Source organism: Medicago truncatula, chromosome 3 (assembly GCF_003473485.1).
Source record: "Medicago truncatula cultivar Jemalong A17 chromosome 3, MtrunA17r5.0-ANR, whole genome shotgun sequence".
In the NCBI taxonomy this organism is placed as follows: domain Eukaryota; kingdom Viridiplantae; phylum Streptophyta; class Magnoliopsida; order Fabales; family Fabaceae; genus Medicago; species Medicago truncatula.
In genome coordinates, this window is record NC_053044.1 from 46,653,681 (window position 1) to 46,670,613 (window position 16,933).

Genomic DNA, 16,933 nt, shown 5'->3' on the forward strand with positions numbered 1-16,933 from the left:
GTTAAGGAGTTGTTGAACAGATCGGTAACAATTCTGAATTTTTCTATCATTCCTCTCCTTCCAGATCATATACAGGGTCACACTCAACACCATCTCATAACACCTTTCCAAACAGCATCAGCATAATCACAAGAAAAAAAGAGGTGAGAATGAATTTCATTCTCCTTTGTACACAAAATGCAAACTTGGTCACATTGAATATCTACTTTAAGCATCCTATCACAAGTTGGCAATCTATCATGAATAATCAACCAAGTAACAAACAAACATTTAGGAGGGTCTGGATTATTACATATCATTTTCCTCTCAATCAATACTTTTTTAGTGTCCACTTTTTTTTTTTTAATAACAGCGTTAAAGTTTCATAATAATAGCGTTAAAGTCCACCTAATGTTTATAGTTAACAGAGTAATTTTTTTTTTTTTTGTGTAAAAGGTTAATTATTATTTTTATCAAAATAAAAAGTTCCTCTTTATTGTTGACAACATGAAATTGGGAACAATTGCATACCTATCCCCCCCCCCCCCCCCCCCCCAAATGAATCCGAAACTCTTTTTGTTATTAGACTAAAAGTTTAAATGAATTTCAAATTATAGTTAATCAATAACTATATGTCTATAATTCTGACAATTATTACATTGACCCTTAAACGATTATACAGTGAATTCAACATCATATTTTAATCCAAAGTCTTAAGTCATTTGGATTGGATTTGATTGAATCGGTTTATACAAAAGAAATCGAAAACCAATCCAATTCATTTAAAATTGTGGTTTTTTTCTTCTTTCGGTTTTCAGTTTTTGATTTGGTTTGATTTTTTATTTTTCGGTTCGATTATTGCGGTTTACATTGGATTAAATTGGACATGAACACCCCTAGTACACAACATTTAAAAGTGTAACTAATCTTTTCAAATTTTTTTTTTTGTTTCTTTAATAAGTGTCTATGAGACACATTTTAACATGATAGATGTTTGTTGAAAGGTTATGAATTACACTCATGAAAATACATGAGTGGGCAATGACTATACCCATGTTTGATACAAGATTGAAAAACAACTAATCCAGAATATATCGGTTTCTAGAAATGAAATAACTTCCTATGATTTTCAATATTTCCATAAAAAGTGGATTCCTATGGAATGTTATATACTTTTTCAAATAAAAATATATGAACTTCTAAATTTCTTAGAAATGTTAAAGAATGTGTCAAACATTTTAAAAAAAAATAAAAATACATAGGAGTCAAACTCCCAAATTTTTATCTCCAAATATGTTATTCCTAAGAATAATTTTTGAGTTCCTTAAACAAACACACATTTTTTTTTTCTTTCCAACTTTATATCCACGGATATGTTAATTTTAAGAATAATTTTAAAGTCCTTGAAACAAACGCCCTTTTATTTTTATTTTCAGTCAAACCTTCAGTTTCATTGCTGGTATGAAATTCGGATGTTAATGAAATTAGACAAACATAGAAGTTTCTGTAGACAAGAAATCGTCGAAAATTTCTGTATGGATTATGATGATTACTTCTATGATTATTTTGATTTAGTTAATTTGCCAAAGCAAACCTATCTAACTAATCAAATATTCTAATCAATTTGCACTTAAACTAGTATCATTCTGTTAAACTGGAGTCAATTATGCATGACTAAGTAAGATTATGCTTGTTTTATTGGCTTTTGGAGTCTTTGGTCTATGCAGTCAACTTTTGCTCTTTTGCTGTTTTTCGTCGTTTTGCAACTTGTATGGACACAGCATGAAAATTACGACCCGTTAAAGGCTTATTTGATGGGACCCAAACAATTGTAAACACTTTGACAAAGCACAAAAGGAAACATAGTAGTTAGGCTCGTAGAAAAAATGACGCTGCTTTAATTTTGCATATTTGAATTGATCATCGAATCAAATCATACTCACACACACCTAAAAACCCTCATTTTTGTAATCCATCATAATCATAAATTAATTAATATTGTGATGTTTTCTTGATAATAAAAAATTTAAATTAGGAAGACTCGCATGTGTAAAGTCACCATAATCACATCTCATCGAATATCTATGATGAAATTTACGTATAATCAAATTTAAGTTTAAATTTGAAATTTCGAACTTGAACTCAGATCACAGCATTAGCGAGCGGAATATCTAATCATACATGTCAACAATAATTATTATAGTGTTTAGAAGTTTTCGTAATTCTACTATTCTAGGAAAAGATCGCATAATATATATGGCCATATAATTCCCACGGCCATGCATAGATGACTTGTCTATATTCTACGTGTTACGCAGTTGACATAAACAACTCTGGATACTGCAAAGAAGCCATTATAAATATGGAACTAGTTCTATAAATTGATAAACCACACCACTCTTCTCAATAACAAAGAGAAAACACTAGAGCTAGCTTAGTGAAACTTCTTAGTTCAAAGATTTTTAATCAATGTCATCTTTAAATTGTTCTAGATTAACCATGATCAGTTTGGTTCTATTTGTCCTCATAATAGGGAGTGCCAATGCACAACTTTCTACAAGTTTTTACTCAAGTTCTTGTCCCAAACTCTCTTCCACTGTTCAATCCACAGTGCAATCCGCCATATCAAACGAGGCCCGAATGGGTGCTTCCATCCTCCGATTGTTCTTTCACGATTGCTTTGTCAATGTAAGCCTTCTTATGTCTCACTAATTTCATTTATAACACCATATATTTTTTTTCAACACACTTTCTTTTATTGATGTTTAAAGCGACGACATTTTATCATTGTCTTCGAGAAGATTTAAACTTTATCCATTGTGATATAAGATCAAATTTTTATTACTTTAGGTGATACCTCATAAGCAAAGAGTTAATTATAATAATATATTGCATGCGATTATAGGGATGTGACGGGTCAATTCTACTAGATGACACATCAAACTTTACTGGAGAGAAAAACGCAAATCCGAATAGAAACTCTGCTCGTGGATTTGATGTCATTGACAACATTAAGACAGCCGTAGAGAATGTATGTCCTGGCGTTGTATCATGTGCTGATATCCTTGCCATCGCTGCCGCGGACTCCGTTGCAATCGTAAGTGTAGTCATATATCAATGAATTAATTACTCAAACAATCAAAATCTAATTAATACTTCAATTGCAAGTGTAATCATGCAAAAGTAAATTAAGTGAAAATTAATCAATATTTCAACTGTCGTGTTTCTTTTAATTTACATGATAGCTTGGTGGCCCAACCTGGAACGTAAAACTTGGAAGAAGAGACGCCAAGACGGCTAGTCAATCTGCTGCTAACACCGCAATCCCGGCACCAACTTCAAACCTTAATACACTCACCTCAATGTTTAGTGCTGTTGGTCTTTCCAGCAAGGACTTGGTCACATTGTCAGGTGCAATTGCATTGATTTGGACGATAAGCCTATGTTTTTTTTTTACTTATATTTAGTTCAAATATATAATTTCACAATTGGGAAGAGCACATAATTTTCAAATAATTAATTTGGTGTCTTAATTAATTGATTAGGTGCTCACACAATTGGACAAGCAAGGTGCACAACCTTTAGGGCACGAATCTACAATGAGACCAACATAGATACTTCATTTGCTAGTACAAGACAATCAAATTGCCCAAATACATCTGGGTCAGGGGACAACAATTTGGCACCTCTTGATCTTCAGACTCCCACTTCATTTGACAACAACTACTTCAAGAACCTTGTTCAAAACAAGGGTCTTCTTCATTCAGACCAACAACTTTTTAACGGCGGATCCACCAACTCCATAGTGAGTGGCTACAGTACTAATCCAAGTTCTTTTTCCTCAGATTTCGCCACTGCTATGATAAAGATGGGTGATATTAGTCCTCTCACCGGATCAAATGGAGAGATCAGAAAGAATTGTAGAAAACCTAACTAAGAGTTAACGGTCCTAGTTATACACATACAACAAAATTGTGTTATATACATGTGTGTTGTGCGCATAATAAGTTTGTTAAACATGTTTTCATTGTCTATTTGATTTTGTGTGCTTTGGAGGGTTGTGTAAGTGTGTACTGTCTTACTTTTATTGTGTTTTTTTTTTTTGTTTCATTTACAAAATTGTAAGAAAGGAGATTGGTTTCATGATCTACAAGTACGTTTGTGATTTTAATTTATAAAAAGGGGTTAAGCTTTTCTATTTGCTTCTTAGTTATGTTTAATTGTTTGTGTTCCTTAGCGAAAAAATCTTGTTGGGGAGTAATATGTAAATAGTTTTGTGACTTTGTCTACTTTATTAGTCATGAAGTCTACCTTAAATTTTTTTTTTTTAGGGGATAATGTCTACCTTAATAGTTAGCTTAAATTATCCAAAGGAAAAATTATAAACCCTTCCCCACACTTTTGCACAAAAAATTGGAAACTCTACCAAAGACACAAATATTCAAGTCCCCAATGCACCCCAAAGACTAGAATTGTTATGGTGTAAAAAAACTCAATGTAACCCTCCATGTTTATAATAATTTTTCGCTTATTTTTTCTTCGCACTATTCCATTGACTTGTGGATCTAAGATCTGACATGTTTCTACTAATAAGTCAATGACATTCTCTAAACTAAACGTTTGTATGGATTGGAAACACTATTCCTGGTACCTGCAAAATAAATGGTGTGACTGTGGACGGTTTAGAGCGTTACACCTACCATGCTCACATGTCATTGCCGCATGTTCTAGCTTTTGTCACGACTACAAGACTTCTGTCGATAACAAATTCACGAATGAGTGTGTATACGCCGTATACAACATCCACTTCGACGTGGTTCACCACCAGACATATTGGCCTAATTATGAAGGACCGAAGGTGGTTCCCAACAAGTCAATGCGTAGGGCAAAGAAAGGTCGTCCACCAATTACTCGCATTAGGACCGAGATGGACGATGTGGAAACTGAGAGAAGATGCGGTGTTTGTAGGATGCCTGGTCATTCCCGCAAAGATTGCATTAATATTAGACATCAGTAGAAATTTAGTCTTTATTTTGTTTATAGGATGTCTAGTGATTAATATTATTATTATTATTAATATTATTATTATTATTATTATTATTAATAATAATTACTATTATTATTATTATTATTATTATTAATAATAAAATTTAAAAAAAAAAAACAAAAAACAAACCCGCAAGTGGGGCTTGCGGGGTATTAAAAAAAATTTTAAAAAAATAAAGCATACCCCGCAAGTGGGGGTAGCAATCTATTTATTTTTAAAAAAAAAAATAAAAAAATTAAAGGCGTGGTAGTTAGTTATTTAATTTAAAAAAAAAAAAAAAAATATGTAGGCCGCAAGTCCCACTTGCGGGGTAGTTCATTTTTTAAATTTTTTTAAGGTACCCCGCAAGTGGGGGTTGCAAGGTACCAATAATTTCTGAAAAGTAGGGTATTTATGCAATTTTTTTCAAAACTAGGGCATTTTTGTATTTTTGGAATTAAATAAGGGCAGAAAAAAAAAAAATTTCGAAGAAGACACTTTCTATTAATGACCATGCATCCACCCACTTCTTTTTTTTAGGTTCAAAAGAGCATAGGTCCACTTGTGTGGCTTTAGTTTGGCAGACAAGCCACATTTTAAAGAGCAAACTGGATTTTCTTTCTCATTAACCGTAAAAGTCAAAAAGAGCTCTTTTTTAGTTTCTTTTGTTAAAAAAAAAAAAACCAATTTAAATCACTCAATATAAGAAAAGGATTTTGTGCAAATTTATCGATCAATACCATCAATCAATATAATAAAAGAAATGGTTGTGAAAAATACAAAACTACCCCTTTTAAAAATTGTTCTACATACGATAAGAAACGTTAGAAAAAGATCAATATAAGAAAAGGAATGGTTGGAATATTACAAAACTCTCCTTTTAAAAATTACGCCATATAACAAGCTATATAAGAAAAAATTGATTGCGTAGAATGTAAAACTATCTATCTAGTGTTTATATTTTCTCCATTTCCCTGTCTTTGGAAGTTACTTTCAATTAAATAAACTCTTTTATTCTATCCATCAAAATTGAAACTTGTCAAATCCTTAATCTAATGATTAAGGTTCAACCCTCTGATGTCGTGGAAACAAATACCCACTTTCAAAACTCCCCACTTCCTCCCCTCCACCAATGCAATAATTTATTGCACGAAGAGTGAATAAACAACGTAGAGTTAGAGACCAACTCAAAATTTGTTAACCCTCATTAATTTTGTGTCAATTCAAGAAGAGTTTCTCATCAACGAGAAATTGCAGAGTACAACATCTTTTGATCCTCTGTCTTGCTATTCAAGAACCAATCACATCAATTTCATGTTCTTCACTCTAGATTTGGTCCGCCTTTATTGCTTTGAGTTTGATTCGACAATTGTGTCTTCGCAGAGCGCATCAATTATGCATTTGTAACATCTCCACAAAACTCAAATATTGTCTTTAATCTCCACCCCAACAATTTCGCATATGTTGTGTGCCTTGCAACCTCTTATTTTCAACTAATCGATTATGGATTGTTCATTTTTTGTTTGTTATAGATGTTTCATTATTATTTTGTATGTGCTTGTAGTACAAGTTGATTGTGATCATCTCACTACCAACTTTATGGAGGGTATTAAAAATATGATCATGATAAGTAGCGCCCCTCGGGCACAAGGGACACTAGTTAAGGAAACGAAAAAAAATTGCATTGAAAAACATATTTTTTTACAATTTTAAGAGTTTGACTATACAAATTTTAAAATATTTTTACTAAATTCATTTTCTTAACTAATACTTCAAGGACACTTGTTAATATTTTTCTTAAAATATAGGGAAATGTTAAAGAACGCCCTTAGAACACATGTTAGAAAATGTCTTGAAAAGCGGTGTATTTGACTTAGCTCAACTTTTTGAAACTCAAAATTTGTTATTTTCAATGCAAAAATCTATTTTTTTTTTCTTTTTTAATTAGTGAACACTTATGAGCATGACCCAAAAATATAATATAAAAGTTAGTTAGAGCTTAACTTGTCCATTGATAGTTAGTACTGTATTTATTGACGGCCTATTTAATGTCTCAAAGGTATTAGTTAGCATTTCCCTTTCATTTATTATCTTCATGGATCAATATGAATTCTAAGAATTTTGCTCTCTAAAAAACTCTCAAACTTATTTTTTCTATGGGATAAATCTTCATTTCTTTAATCTTTGATTTGCAAATGTTTAATTTAAAATGAAAATGAAAATCCAAAACTACATATTCACTATAAATCAGTATAGCAAATTGGATGAAGAGTTGAGTGAGATCCAAGAAGAGCTTAATCTTGGAGCCCCCTCTCTTTTCACATGCATCGACTACGAGTTCGAGAACTATGATTAACACAAAAAAATAATAACGTAGCAAAACATTTCTTATATTACAGGGTACTCAAAGACTATATATAGTCAATTAGTCATGAATTTGAATAAAACACAGAAATTATACGGTATCGATTATGTTATCGAAATGATAAAAAGGGGATTATTATATATAAATTGGTCCAAATACAAAGAATATTGATTGGTTTATGTCAACACCATGAGGATGCCACGAGTTTAAGCAATCATGACATCGGACCAATACATGTCACATCTATATGTAAATAGTTAAGTATTCTAATTAAACAGAGATTTCAAAAGCAATAATATGTATTTGCACGAGTATGGTGTATGGTGCATCATCGATGATATAGAAAAAGAAAGGTCTAATAAAACAAATAGAAGAATGTGCAAGTCTTTATCTTTTATATTATGTATGTATATGTATTTCTTGCTTATACGACTAAGATTTCTTCTTCCCGCCAATTCTGGGTACTAGCTGAAATCCTCACGCCAAGGAAATTGATATCACTCACTCTTTAGAAATTTAAATACTAGTTTTCTCAATGGAGTATGACCATCCACCAACTACATTACAAAATATCTACGTCTTAAATGTGCTTATAAGCCTCGTTTTTTTTCTTTTTTTTAATGTTTTCAATTTAATTAAATTGCATGCATTTGCCTTTGCTCTAAAACTAATTAAACATGTAAAATAAGCATCAAAAGATGACATATGTGATTTCTGCGAAATTGAACATATAAGACAACATACAACTCACACACATGTTTATTTTTTAATAAAATTGGGTGCATCTATGAACCTCTCAAAATTGGTTCAAAGATGAACATTTACTAAAAATGAAAACAAATATATCATTTTATTAAAATTTATTATAAATAGTTATAGTTTGACTATTATTCACAAGTGATACATATAACTTGTCTTAAAAAATCTATTATAGCTGAGTTGAAAATATGTTTCCTGGTTCCCAAATATATATATATATATATATATATATATATATATATATATATAGTAGATATATTTCTTACAAGTTATTAATTCTGATTTTGATAGTACATGCATATTGAAGATCACAAGCAAGCTAGCTAGCATTCCTTTTGTCTCCCGCAACTTGGTTCAGACAGCAAACTCAGTGGCACAGATTAACATGTTTAACAACACAGATGTCACGTGCTCAATTAATTCTAACAACCAATATTGCCATTAATTCTATCCTTCTTCCTTTGCAATCATAATTTCCCAAACCAAAAAATTTGATACAGAACAAGCAAGTTTTTGAAGTAGATTAATAAAGTTAATCACAGGATCAATGAGCTAGAAATTAACGTTTAACTAATTATATAATTCCACATAGGCATTAATAATACTATGGATTAAGACAATATAACCAAAATAATAATAATAATAATTAATGACATGCATCAGGGTGATAACAACAAACAAAATCCAGCATCAATACTCTCATTTTCTGTACTTAATTCATCCTTAATTGATTGATGACAAATGGAATAATAATAATAATTTATAGTGAGCAGTAAAAATTAACCAAAATAGGAAATATTATCATCACTTGAAATTGTATTATAGTTGGGATCCCTCTGTTGAAAGTATATGGAAGAAGAGGAATTAGAAGTTGTAGAAGAAATAGGAGGTGGAGGAAGAGGCGGCGGCGGCGGCGGTGGAGCAGCAATAGAAACAGCCACAGAGGAATTAGAAGGGAGCATTGCAAGTTGATGAGAAGAAGGTATCATATTATTCATATTCATATTCATATTCATGTTGATGTTAGCTGCTTCCCTTAATTTATATTTAAGTATTTCACCTCTTAATAGATTGAGTTCTGCTTGTAAAGATTGAACCTGTTGTTGCAATGCAGAAATTGCACCCATGCATCCATAAACTGGATCTCTTAGCCTCACATTTGCTTCATAAACAAGACTATTTGCTGCATCTGCTCTTGAACATTCTGCTACCTCCTAAAACATTATATATTATTACTTAATTGCTTTTTATATATGATATATATGACATTATAATTAAATATATTTAATTAATGTTTACCATAAGCATTTTTGAGACGTTGCTGGCACCAAAAACTTTGTGAACAGAAGCAAACTTTTGGGGTTCATGAGGAGAGAAATAGGGAGAAAAGGGACACTCTTGAGCACATCTTCTTCTTAATAGCTTACATGCTGCACAAGGGGTTATAGTATTTAGGGTTCCTGGTGGACCTAACATATGTCTTCTTCCCATCTGATTTGATGAATTTGAAACATCATGATCTCCTTCTCTTTTTATCTTCTTCCCTATCTCATCAAATCTCTCCCTGGCCGTACAATTGCATCAAATAATTTTATTAATATGATGAATGAATAGTTAATTTCAAGCTAGGAATTAGCATATATAGTGCATGAGCATGTGTGTAAAAAGATAGCTAAGAGTTAGAAAAGATTTGTGTCTGATATATACCTTTCTCTGGACATTCAGGCATGCCCTCTCTGAGTATGAAAGTAGTAGTCACTTATTAGTGTGAGAAAAAGAGTTGATAGCTAGCAAGAGAGTCACAGAAGAAGAAAGGAAAATATTGGTAGAAAATATAAGTGTACTTAAAAGGCAAGGTATATACAAAGGACATAATTGTCCACCTATTTTTTTAAAGTAAAAGAAATAGTATTCAATAGACAAGAATAGGATTGTTGTGCTGTAATATACCTAGAAAGAAAGCGTGTGAGAAATTAAAGAGTGGTATTTAGAAGAAAAAGATAATTGTTTTTCTTGTACGAGGATTTTCTGAACTATAAATATTGACTACTAGCTAATTATAAAAACTTTATATATATATATATATATATATATATATATATATATATATATATATATATATATATATTATTTGTTTGTGAGGTATAAATGCCAGCTCAATGAGTAGTTACTCACGTGTGAGTTCTTAAATGTGATTGACTTTCTTAATAGTTTTCTGATTCAATTGCATCCATGCATGTGGTTCTTGCTTCTTATTGAGGTAGCTGGAGGACAGGTCTACCTTTTTGGCACTCTTTCTGTACTTCTAAATATATATATTATCAATACCAATAAATTGAGTATGTTTGTGTTAATATATTAGGAGTTAGGATCATTCGGTGTCAATGGATTTGTTGACACCAAATCATAGCCGTCCTTTATTTTAAACTTAGTGACTCTCATTTATTCAGCTAATTGTTTATGTGAGGACTCTTCAAAGAAAAACATATCGCTGCTCTCATCTTCTTCTTCTTCTTGAAGGGATTCACGTTTATGTTCTTCTTGCAGACAAATTACATAATTGATCATCCATTTGCTACACATATTTCAATTTCGATTTCATTCTCGGATACATAAAAACACAATTGCAAACAAAATTTCATCCTAAATATAAAAACTAGAACTGATTTTAATTCCTAATGTTGAGAGAACACAATTTTAAGATTCTACTGCTGCAATGAGAACATAAAATTAAAGATTGAGAACTGATTTCATCCGCCCATGCTTCTCAGATTGTGTTCATCTGGATCTTATTAAAGATTAAATTAGAGTTACCTTCCTAATTTCTGTTCATCTGGATCTTATTTTGTAAACACAATTTCATCCTAAATGTAAAAACGAGAACTGATTTTAATTCCTAATGTTGAGAGAAGCATTTCCAAATTTTCCCTTTACTATTGTGTACCTTGTAATCTCTATGATTAGCTTCCCTATTTTTTTTTTCTTCATATGATTAGATTTTCCCCCTTTCAAATCAATCATGGTAACTTCGAATTATAATCTCTACGAATTATAATTAGATTTCATTGGAACAAAAGTTAGACAGTTGAATTTTGGTGAGGAATACGTAGAGAGAGAGAGAGAGAGAGAGAGAGAATTGACAGCAGCTGAAAAGCAAAACCTAGAAAGTGAGTGTGATTGTGTGAGGAGAGTCCATGTAGGAGTTATTATGTCATTAATTGTTAGCCGCAAGATTAAAATAAAGGACGGTTATGATTTGGTGTCAACTGACATCTGGTGTCAACGGATCCTAACTCATATATTAATTGCTATCTTATTATATATATGGACGGGAAAAAAAACTTTGTATGTATTTATTCTTCATATTCACGTTGATCATAGTCATTTTTCAAACATAAAACCACTTCACCAATTTGAATATGTTGGTATATGATCAAAATAATGAAACTTGATCGTTTACATTTTAGCTATAGCAACGGATAGATTTGGGATCAAATTTAAGGTGCACAATTTAGTCAAGTGTTATTACACTATACACAAACTTGTTTTTTTATCATTGGATCAAGAAATTTTATAATTGGATCAAATGATGTGATATATGAGACAAATAGTGAGAAAACATATTTGTACAATGAAATATATATTTATGAAGTGTATGTATAGACATCATAAACATATATAATTTCCACTAGAGCAATGCTATATTTCTAAAAAAATAACATCAAGAATTCTTCAAAAATAAAGAGCAGCCAATCACAATGCTTAATACTATTTTTCTAGAAAATAGCATTTTCCTTTCCACTGCCTATCATTTTGTTTATTTTAGAGTTACTTGTATGTTAAAGATTTGGTTTCCTCTTGGTTTTTCTTAGTTGGGAAGCTCAAAATGGCATATCAATTACCGACACAACATTCAACAGGTAGAAATTAATTGAGTGTGAATTTGAAAGGAAGCATAGTAAATCAATTATATCATGTACATATAGTAAGAAACACACACACATTCAATTCTTTAAGTTGATAATAATGGAATTGCTTAGAAACTTTTAAGCCACCTTAACAATAATATTATGTTACTGCAACAAGGAAAAAGATTGGACATCTTTCAAGATAAGTTGATGAATATTTGGAAGAAAATGACTTTTGTCAATAGTGTGATGGATGGATGGATGGATGGATAGATAGTGATTTGGGACATCTCACCCAAGCTATATCATGTGGAAATTAAAATCATTTTCAAATTTAAGAATCTCACACAGTTGCTTTGCTTGATTGATCAAGAACTCTAATTTCACAATTTGAATAATGTAGATGATTAAGACAGTTATCTTCTTAACTATATTTGTCTAATTCACACAAATATTTTCCCCTTGAACCACACCTTAACTTAATGCAAAGAAACCAAAAACTACCTTTCATTCTCATATACATATATATGATCATGATGCTGATGTAAAGTCTAGAATCATTATTCACTCTAAGAGAGAGCTAATTGATATTGTACTTTATCAATGAAAATAACCTAAACTAGATTATGCAGGGATTAGTACATACAAATCAAGTTGGCACTCACTACTGATGACTGTCTTTATATATAATAATCTCAGTTGATAATTAATTAGTTGGAATGAGAGACACATATATTAGGATTATGAAAATGTGTTGTATCAAAGTGGGTGGTGAAAGAGAGGGTAATAGAAGAGTGTATTGTATATAATAATTAATAATGAAATGAAATTGTGTATATAAAATATAAATAAAAGAGAATGCTTAGAGTGTAAGGGAGTGGCACCATCCATTCTTGTTTGACCCGTATTTTATGGCTTACAATTCGCTGCCAACCCAACTTCACAATACTTTAAAACTTCATCTTCCACTATGCCTAATTCTATATCTATATTAGGGCAGGGCACCAAAACCCAGAAACAACCCACCACCACCATTTTTACTTCATTATCTGGTTGGCCAATTTCTGCACCATTGTTGGAGAAATCACAGATTCTCTTTACTATAAAATAGTACTTCAAAATTTAATCCTGAAAATAAATATGCTAGGTAGCATTACTTTCCAATTTTTTATGTACTGATAGTTATTAAGCTTACATAGAACATTCGTTCTAAAATTAAAAAGATCAATAATACACAGTCATGTCAAAGGTATACTGGTATTGACCATGGCTGAATTTAGGTATGGTATTTCTTTTAAACAGAAAATGTCTAGAAATTAATTGTTTATAATTTTTCTAGTTTGTTCGAGTTTGAGCTGAAACGTCAAATTCTTTTTTTTTGTTCAATGAGTTAAGTTACTCAACCCCGATACTATTTTTGTGTTCTAATTACTTCAAGTTCAAGTGTCATTGTGAAGACTTATTGTCTGGAAAAAAAAATGTAAGACCTGAACCTAATTAAAGAATTTGATCCTCTATTAATGCAGACCATACTAAAGTTTTACAGTTCTATGATCGTTGAATTTAGAGAGAGATCACTCAATATTTCTTTAAATAAGATGGTCCCTTGATTCAAACACGCCCAAGAGAGAGATAATCTTTGTTTTTGCGGAAAATAAAAATAGATAGATTATCGCTCAACTTTTTTTTTAATATATAGTTAGGTGGGTTGGGCTCCGTGAACTTGCTAGGGTTAGGAGAAATCCCAAGACTCAATGAACATTAACCGATTTACTTACAAATTATCACTAAACTGATAAGCTTGATATCACAAATTTATATTTCATTTGAAAATTTATTTTTTTCAGTCTCAAATTTATGTTTTTATGTATTTTTTATGTTTTAAGAAATTCATGTGTGAGCCAATCATACTTAGGGTAATGTGAGCCACATGGACTTTTATTTTTAGTAAGGATCATCTCCAAATTTAAAAATAAATAAATAAAGGATGCCGTTTAGAGAGATATACACATAAAAAATAGATAGATAGTAGATTCTACTTTTTTGAAAGGATAGTAGATTATGTTGTTAAGTAGATCTCTCGGCCATTAATTATTTCATATATTGTTTCAAAATTTTTATATCTTTATCTCTTCAAATGAAAGAAATGAAGAGGATCTTAACTTCTTTTTCTTTCATTCTTGCTAAGAAAAAGAGTAATGATATTTGTCAACTATTAATGACAATTTTTATGACAATCCTTTTTTTCTTATTTTTATTGGTCAAAAATAATGTATGGACAAAATAGAAGAGAAAAATTAAGAATACAATGTAAAGAGAAAAAGAGTTGTTTAAATTTATTATAAAATAGTCGTATAAATGTTATTTCTTTAATAAAAAAAAGGTTAATGACAGACTAATAGACACTCATCCACGAGCTTTGCTGTTTGGTAAGGAAAAGAAATCAACAAAAAAGCAAGAAAGCATATGTGACATACTATAAATGCATGGGGATGAAATATTACCTTCGTTTTTCTGAAGTGATATACTGCTTAGTACGTACTAAACATCATTTTATTTTTAAAATGTTTACATCCAAACTATTCATCATGTTAGAGTTGGAAAAATATCCCCCCAAATTCATTCTCTTATCACATCTCATGAACATCCATTCTAAAGAGGTGGCTTGTGAGGTTGAGTTAAGAGTAGCATTATAAGGAGGTCAAAGAATAATTATAAACATGATATGTCTTCATTTGAGTAAATTATTTTAAAATACATCATAATGTAGTAGCTATAGAATAAATGATTCCTACAATTTTACTTGCAATCGCTAGACTTGGTCAAACTAGCATATAAACTAAAATTAGTTCTATATCTAATCGCAATAAAAAAAATTAAAATAAAACTAATATATTTCCCTGTATTGAATAATTATTATGTTAACTTCTTCTTCTTTACCTGGCTTCAAACTCTAACCCTTTTAACTCATCCACTTCTTAAATCCAATTGAGATACCCATCCCAATGTGTACATAAATTTAAATATGAAATTGTGTAAAAGTTTTTATGTTAATATTTGAAAAATCTCGATTGATTTATGGATGACAATGGGTTACGGATCTAAAAGATACACGTAAAAATTGTTCATAATTGTTCCGAACCATCAGAAAATTCACTGCGAATGACCTAATATTCAAAGGCCAATAATATTCAGGAAGATACATGCACGTGAAGCCATGTGCACCTTGTTGCACATGAGAGCGTCAGGATCAAATCCTAACCATCAGAATTATCTCTAACGGCTTTCAGGATTCATGCCATGAAAATATGGAGGAGGTTATTGACCTCCTCGGCTACATAAGCGTGATTCAGTGTAGTGTCACACTTTCTTTCATCCAATTTTCGCACACAATCCACCTCTTTCACATAATGATATGACCGTTGGAGTGCTAACGTGCCTACAAGCACCATTCTTCTCTGGCGAGGAAGTTGGCTCTCCCCACCAAAGCATCGTGAACCACTGCAGCAGCAACCGCAGTTTCCGGAGAACCACTATGATATTTCTCTGATCTTCATCAGACATATCAATAACAGAGTGCATAATTTCCATTACTATTATAAGGAAAAAGTCCAATACCGATGCATGAATTATTTTGCAGCTTATAATTGGCAGCTTACTAACTGTTTCAGTTGGTAGTTTTGGATTAGTGACAGGGCCGTCCCTAAGAATTTGGAGGCTCGGCTCTGGGAATGAAAAGAGGCCAGTGATAAATTAAAAACGTATTTTTTTTAAAAGAGCAATGTTCTATTTATATTTTTTAAAAGATAAATATAAGGTGCCGTATATATGCGGTACATCAAAGGTGAAAATGACTACCGTATACATGAGGAACCCCCACCTAACACCAAAAGCAAGAGGACCTAATTCTAATAGGCCTAAAAGACTAAAACAAGGGGACAGAAAATGGCTGGGGGTATTAAAAAAAAAAATTGGAGGGCAGTAATACTAGTGGGTATTAAAAAAAAAATTGAGGCCCATGACTGAGGGAGGCCCAGCTCTGTTGAGCTGTTTGCACCCCCTCAGGACCGGGCCTGATTAGTGATAAGCTCTGAAGCACGGGTACTTCAATTTGCAAAATGTACCCGTACCGGGTACTCCGCGGGAGCCAATCTTTCCTTTATCGTATTCTATACTAGCTTCTGTTTTTTGAGAAATGTCGTATCCTGCACCCGCACCCGCACCCGTGCAACACAGGTGATAAGTGGTATGTAATAATAGTCAATTTGCAACATTGCGGTAAGAGATATGTGGAAGGAAGCTCTCTATTACTATGTGTGGGCTTGGATCAAAACTGGGTTAGCAAGAGTAAATGAGGTCATGGCACTACATATTAGAAACGAGTCAAGTGTCTTAAAGCGTCTCTAATAGGATTCTATAGCCTTGTGAAATGATTCTTTAACTTATGCTTTTTCATTAGAATAAATCTGAGTTGCCAAAGTTAGGTTTCAAAAGTTTATTTTCCAGATACCATGAGAACTGAGAACTACTTGATGATGGCTTAAAGGTTAAGTGCTATAAAAATTATAAAAGTGAATTGCTTAAAAATCTACTATTGGAGCAAAACTTAGATGAGTTGCTAAAGTATGATATATCATAATGCAGGTCACTTGGGGTAGTGTATATGCACCCATAATGAACTCTTAAAATTTTGCCACCTAAGATGCTCTTATAAAACCCCTTTGACTGGTTGGCAGGAAATGGCTAGTTTATCAACTTTCCAATCTAACTGAAAGGGTTAAAATTTTAAAAATAAAAATATCAATAAAAAGAGACTTCCAGGTTGTAGCCAAAAAACAAACAAAAAAAAGACTTCAAGGATGAAATACAATGGAAAAGAAACTACTCCCCTAAAGG

The 16,933-nt window shown here is 31.7% G+C and overlaps 2 protein-coding genes across 3 annotated transcripts; one reads left to right on the forward strand and one right to left on the reverse strand.

Annotated features, from left to right (window-relative positions):
* Positions 1 to 2,284: 2,284 nt before the first annotated feature.
* Positions 2,285 to 4,177, forward strand: LOC11440462 (peroxidase P7). Its single transcript, XM_003602415.4, has 4 exons — positions 2,285 to 2,667; positions 2,885 to 3,076; positions 3,225 to 3,390; positions 3,525 to 4,177. Exons 1-4 carry the CDS (start codon positions 2,449 to 2,451, stop codon positions 3,914 to 3,916), a joined length of 969 nt encoding a protein of 322 aa, XP_003602463.1. The 5' UTR covers positions 2,285 to 2,448; the 3' UTR covers positions 3,917 to 4,177.
* A 4,511-nt stretch (positions 4,178 to 8,688) lies between these two features.
* LOC11418509 (LOB domain-containing protein 15) lies at positions 8,689 to 10,126 on the reverse strand. Of its 2 annotated transcripts, none has more exons than XM_013606086.3 (3): positions 9,837 to 10,126; positions 9,429 to 9,693; positions 8,689 to 9,340 (listed from the first exon to the last, which is right to left on the reverse strand). In XM_013606086.3, the coding sequence occupies exons 1-3, from the start codon at positions 9,848 to 9,850 to the stop codon at positions 8,909 to 8,911; spliced, it is 711 nt and encodes a 236-aa protein (XP_013461540.1). In that variant the 5' UTR covers positions 9,851 to 10,126; the 3' UTR covers positions 8,689 to 8,908. The 2 variants fall into 2 exon arrangements, with proteins under 2 accessions (XP_013461540.1, XP_003602464.1); XM_003602416.4 differs by having other exon boundaries at positions 8,689 to 9,343; positions 9,837 to 10,109.
* Between the last annotated feature and the right edge of the window lie 6,807 nt (positions 10,127 to 16,933).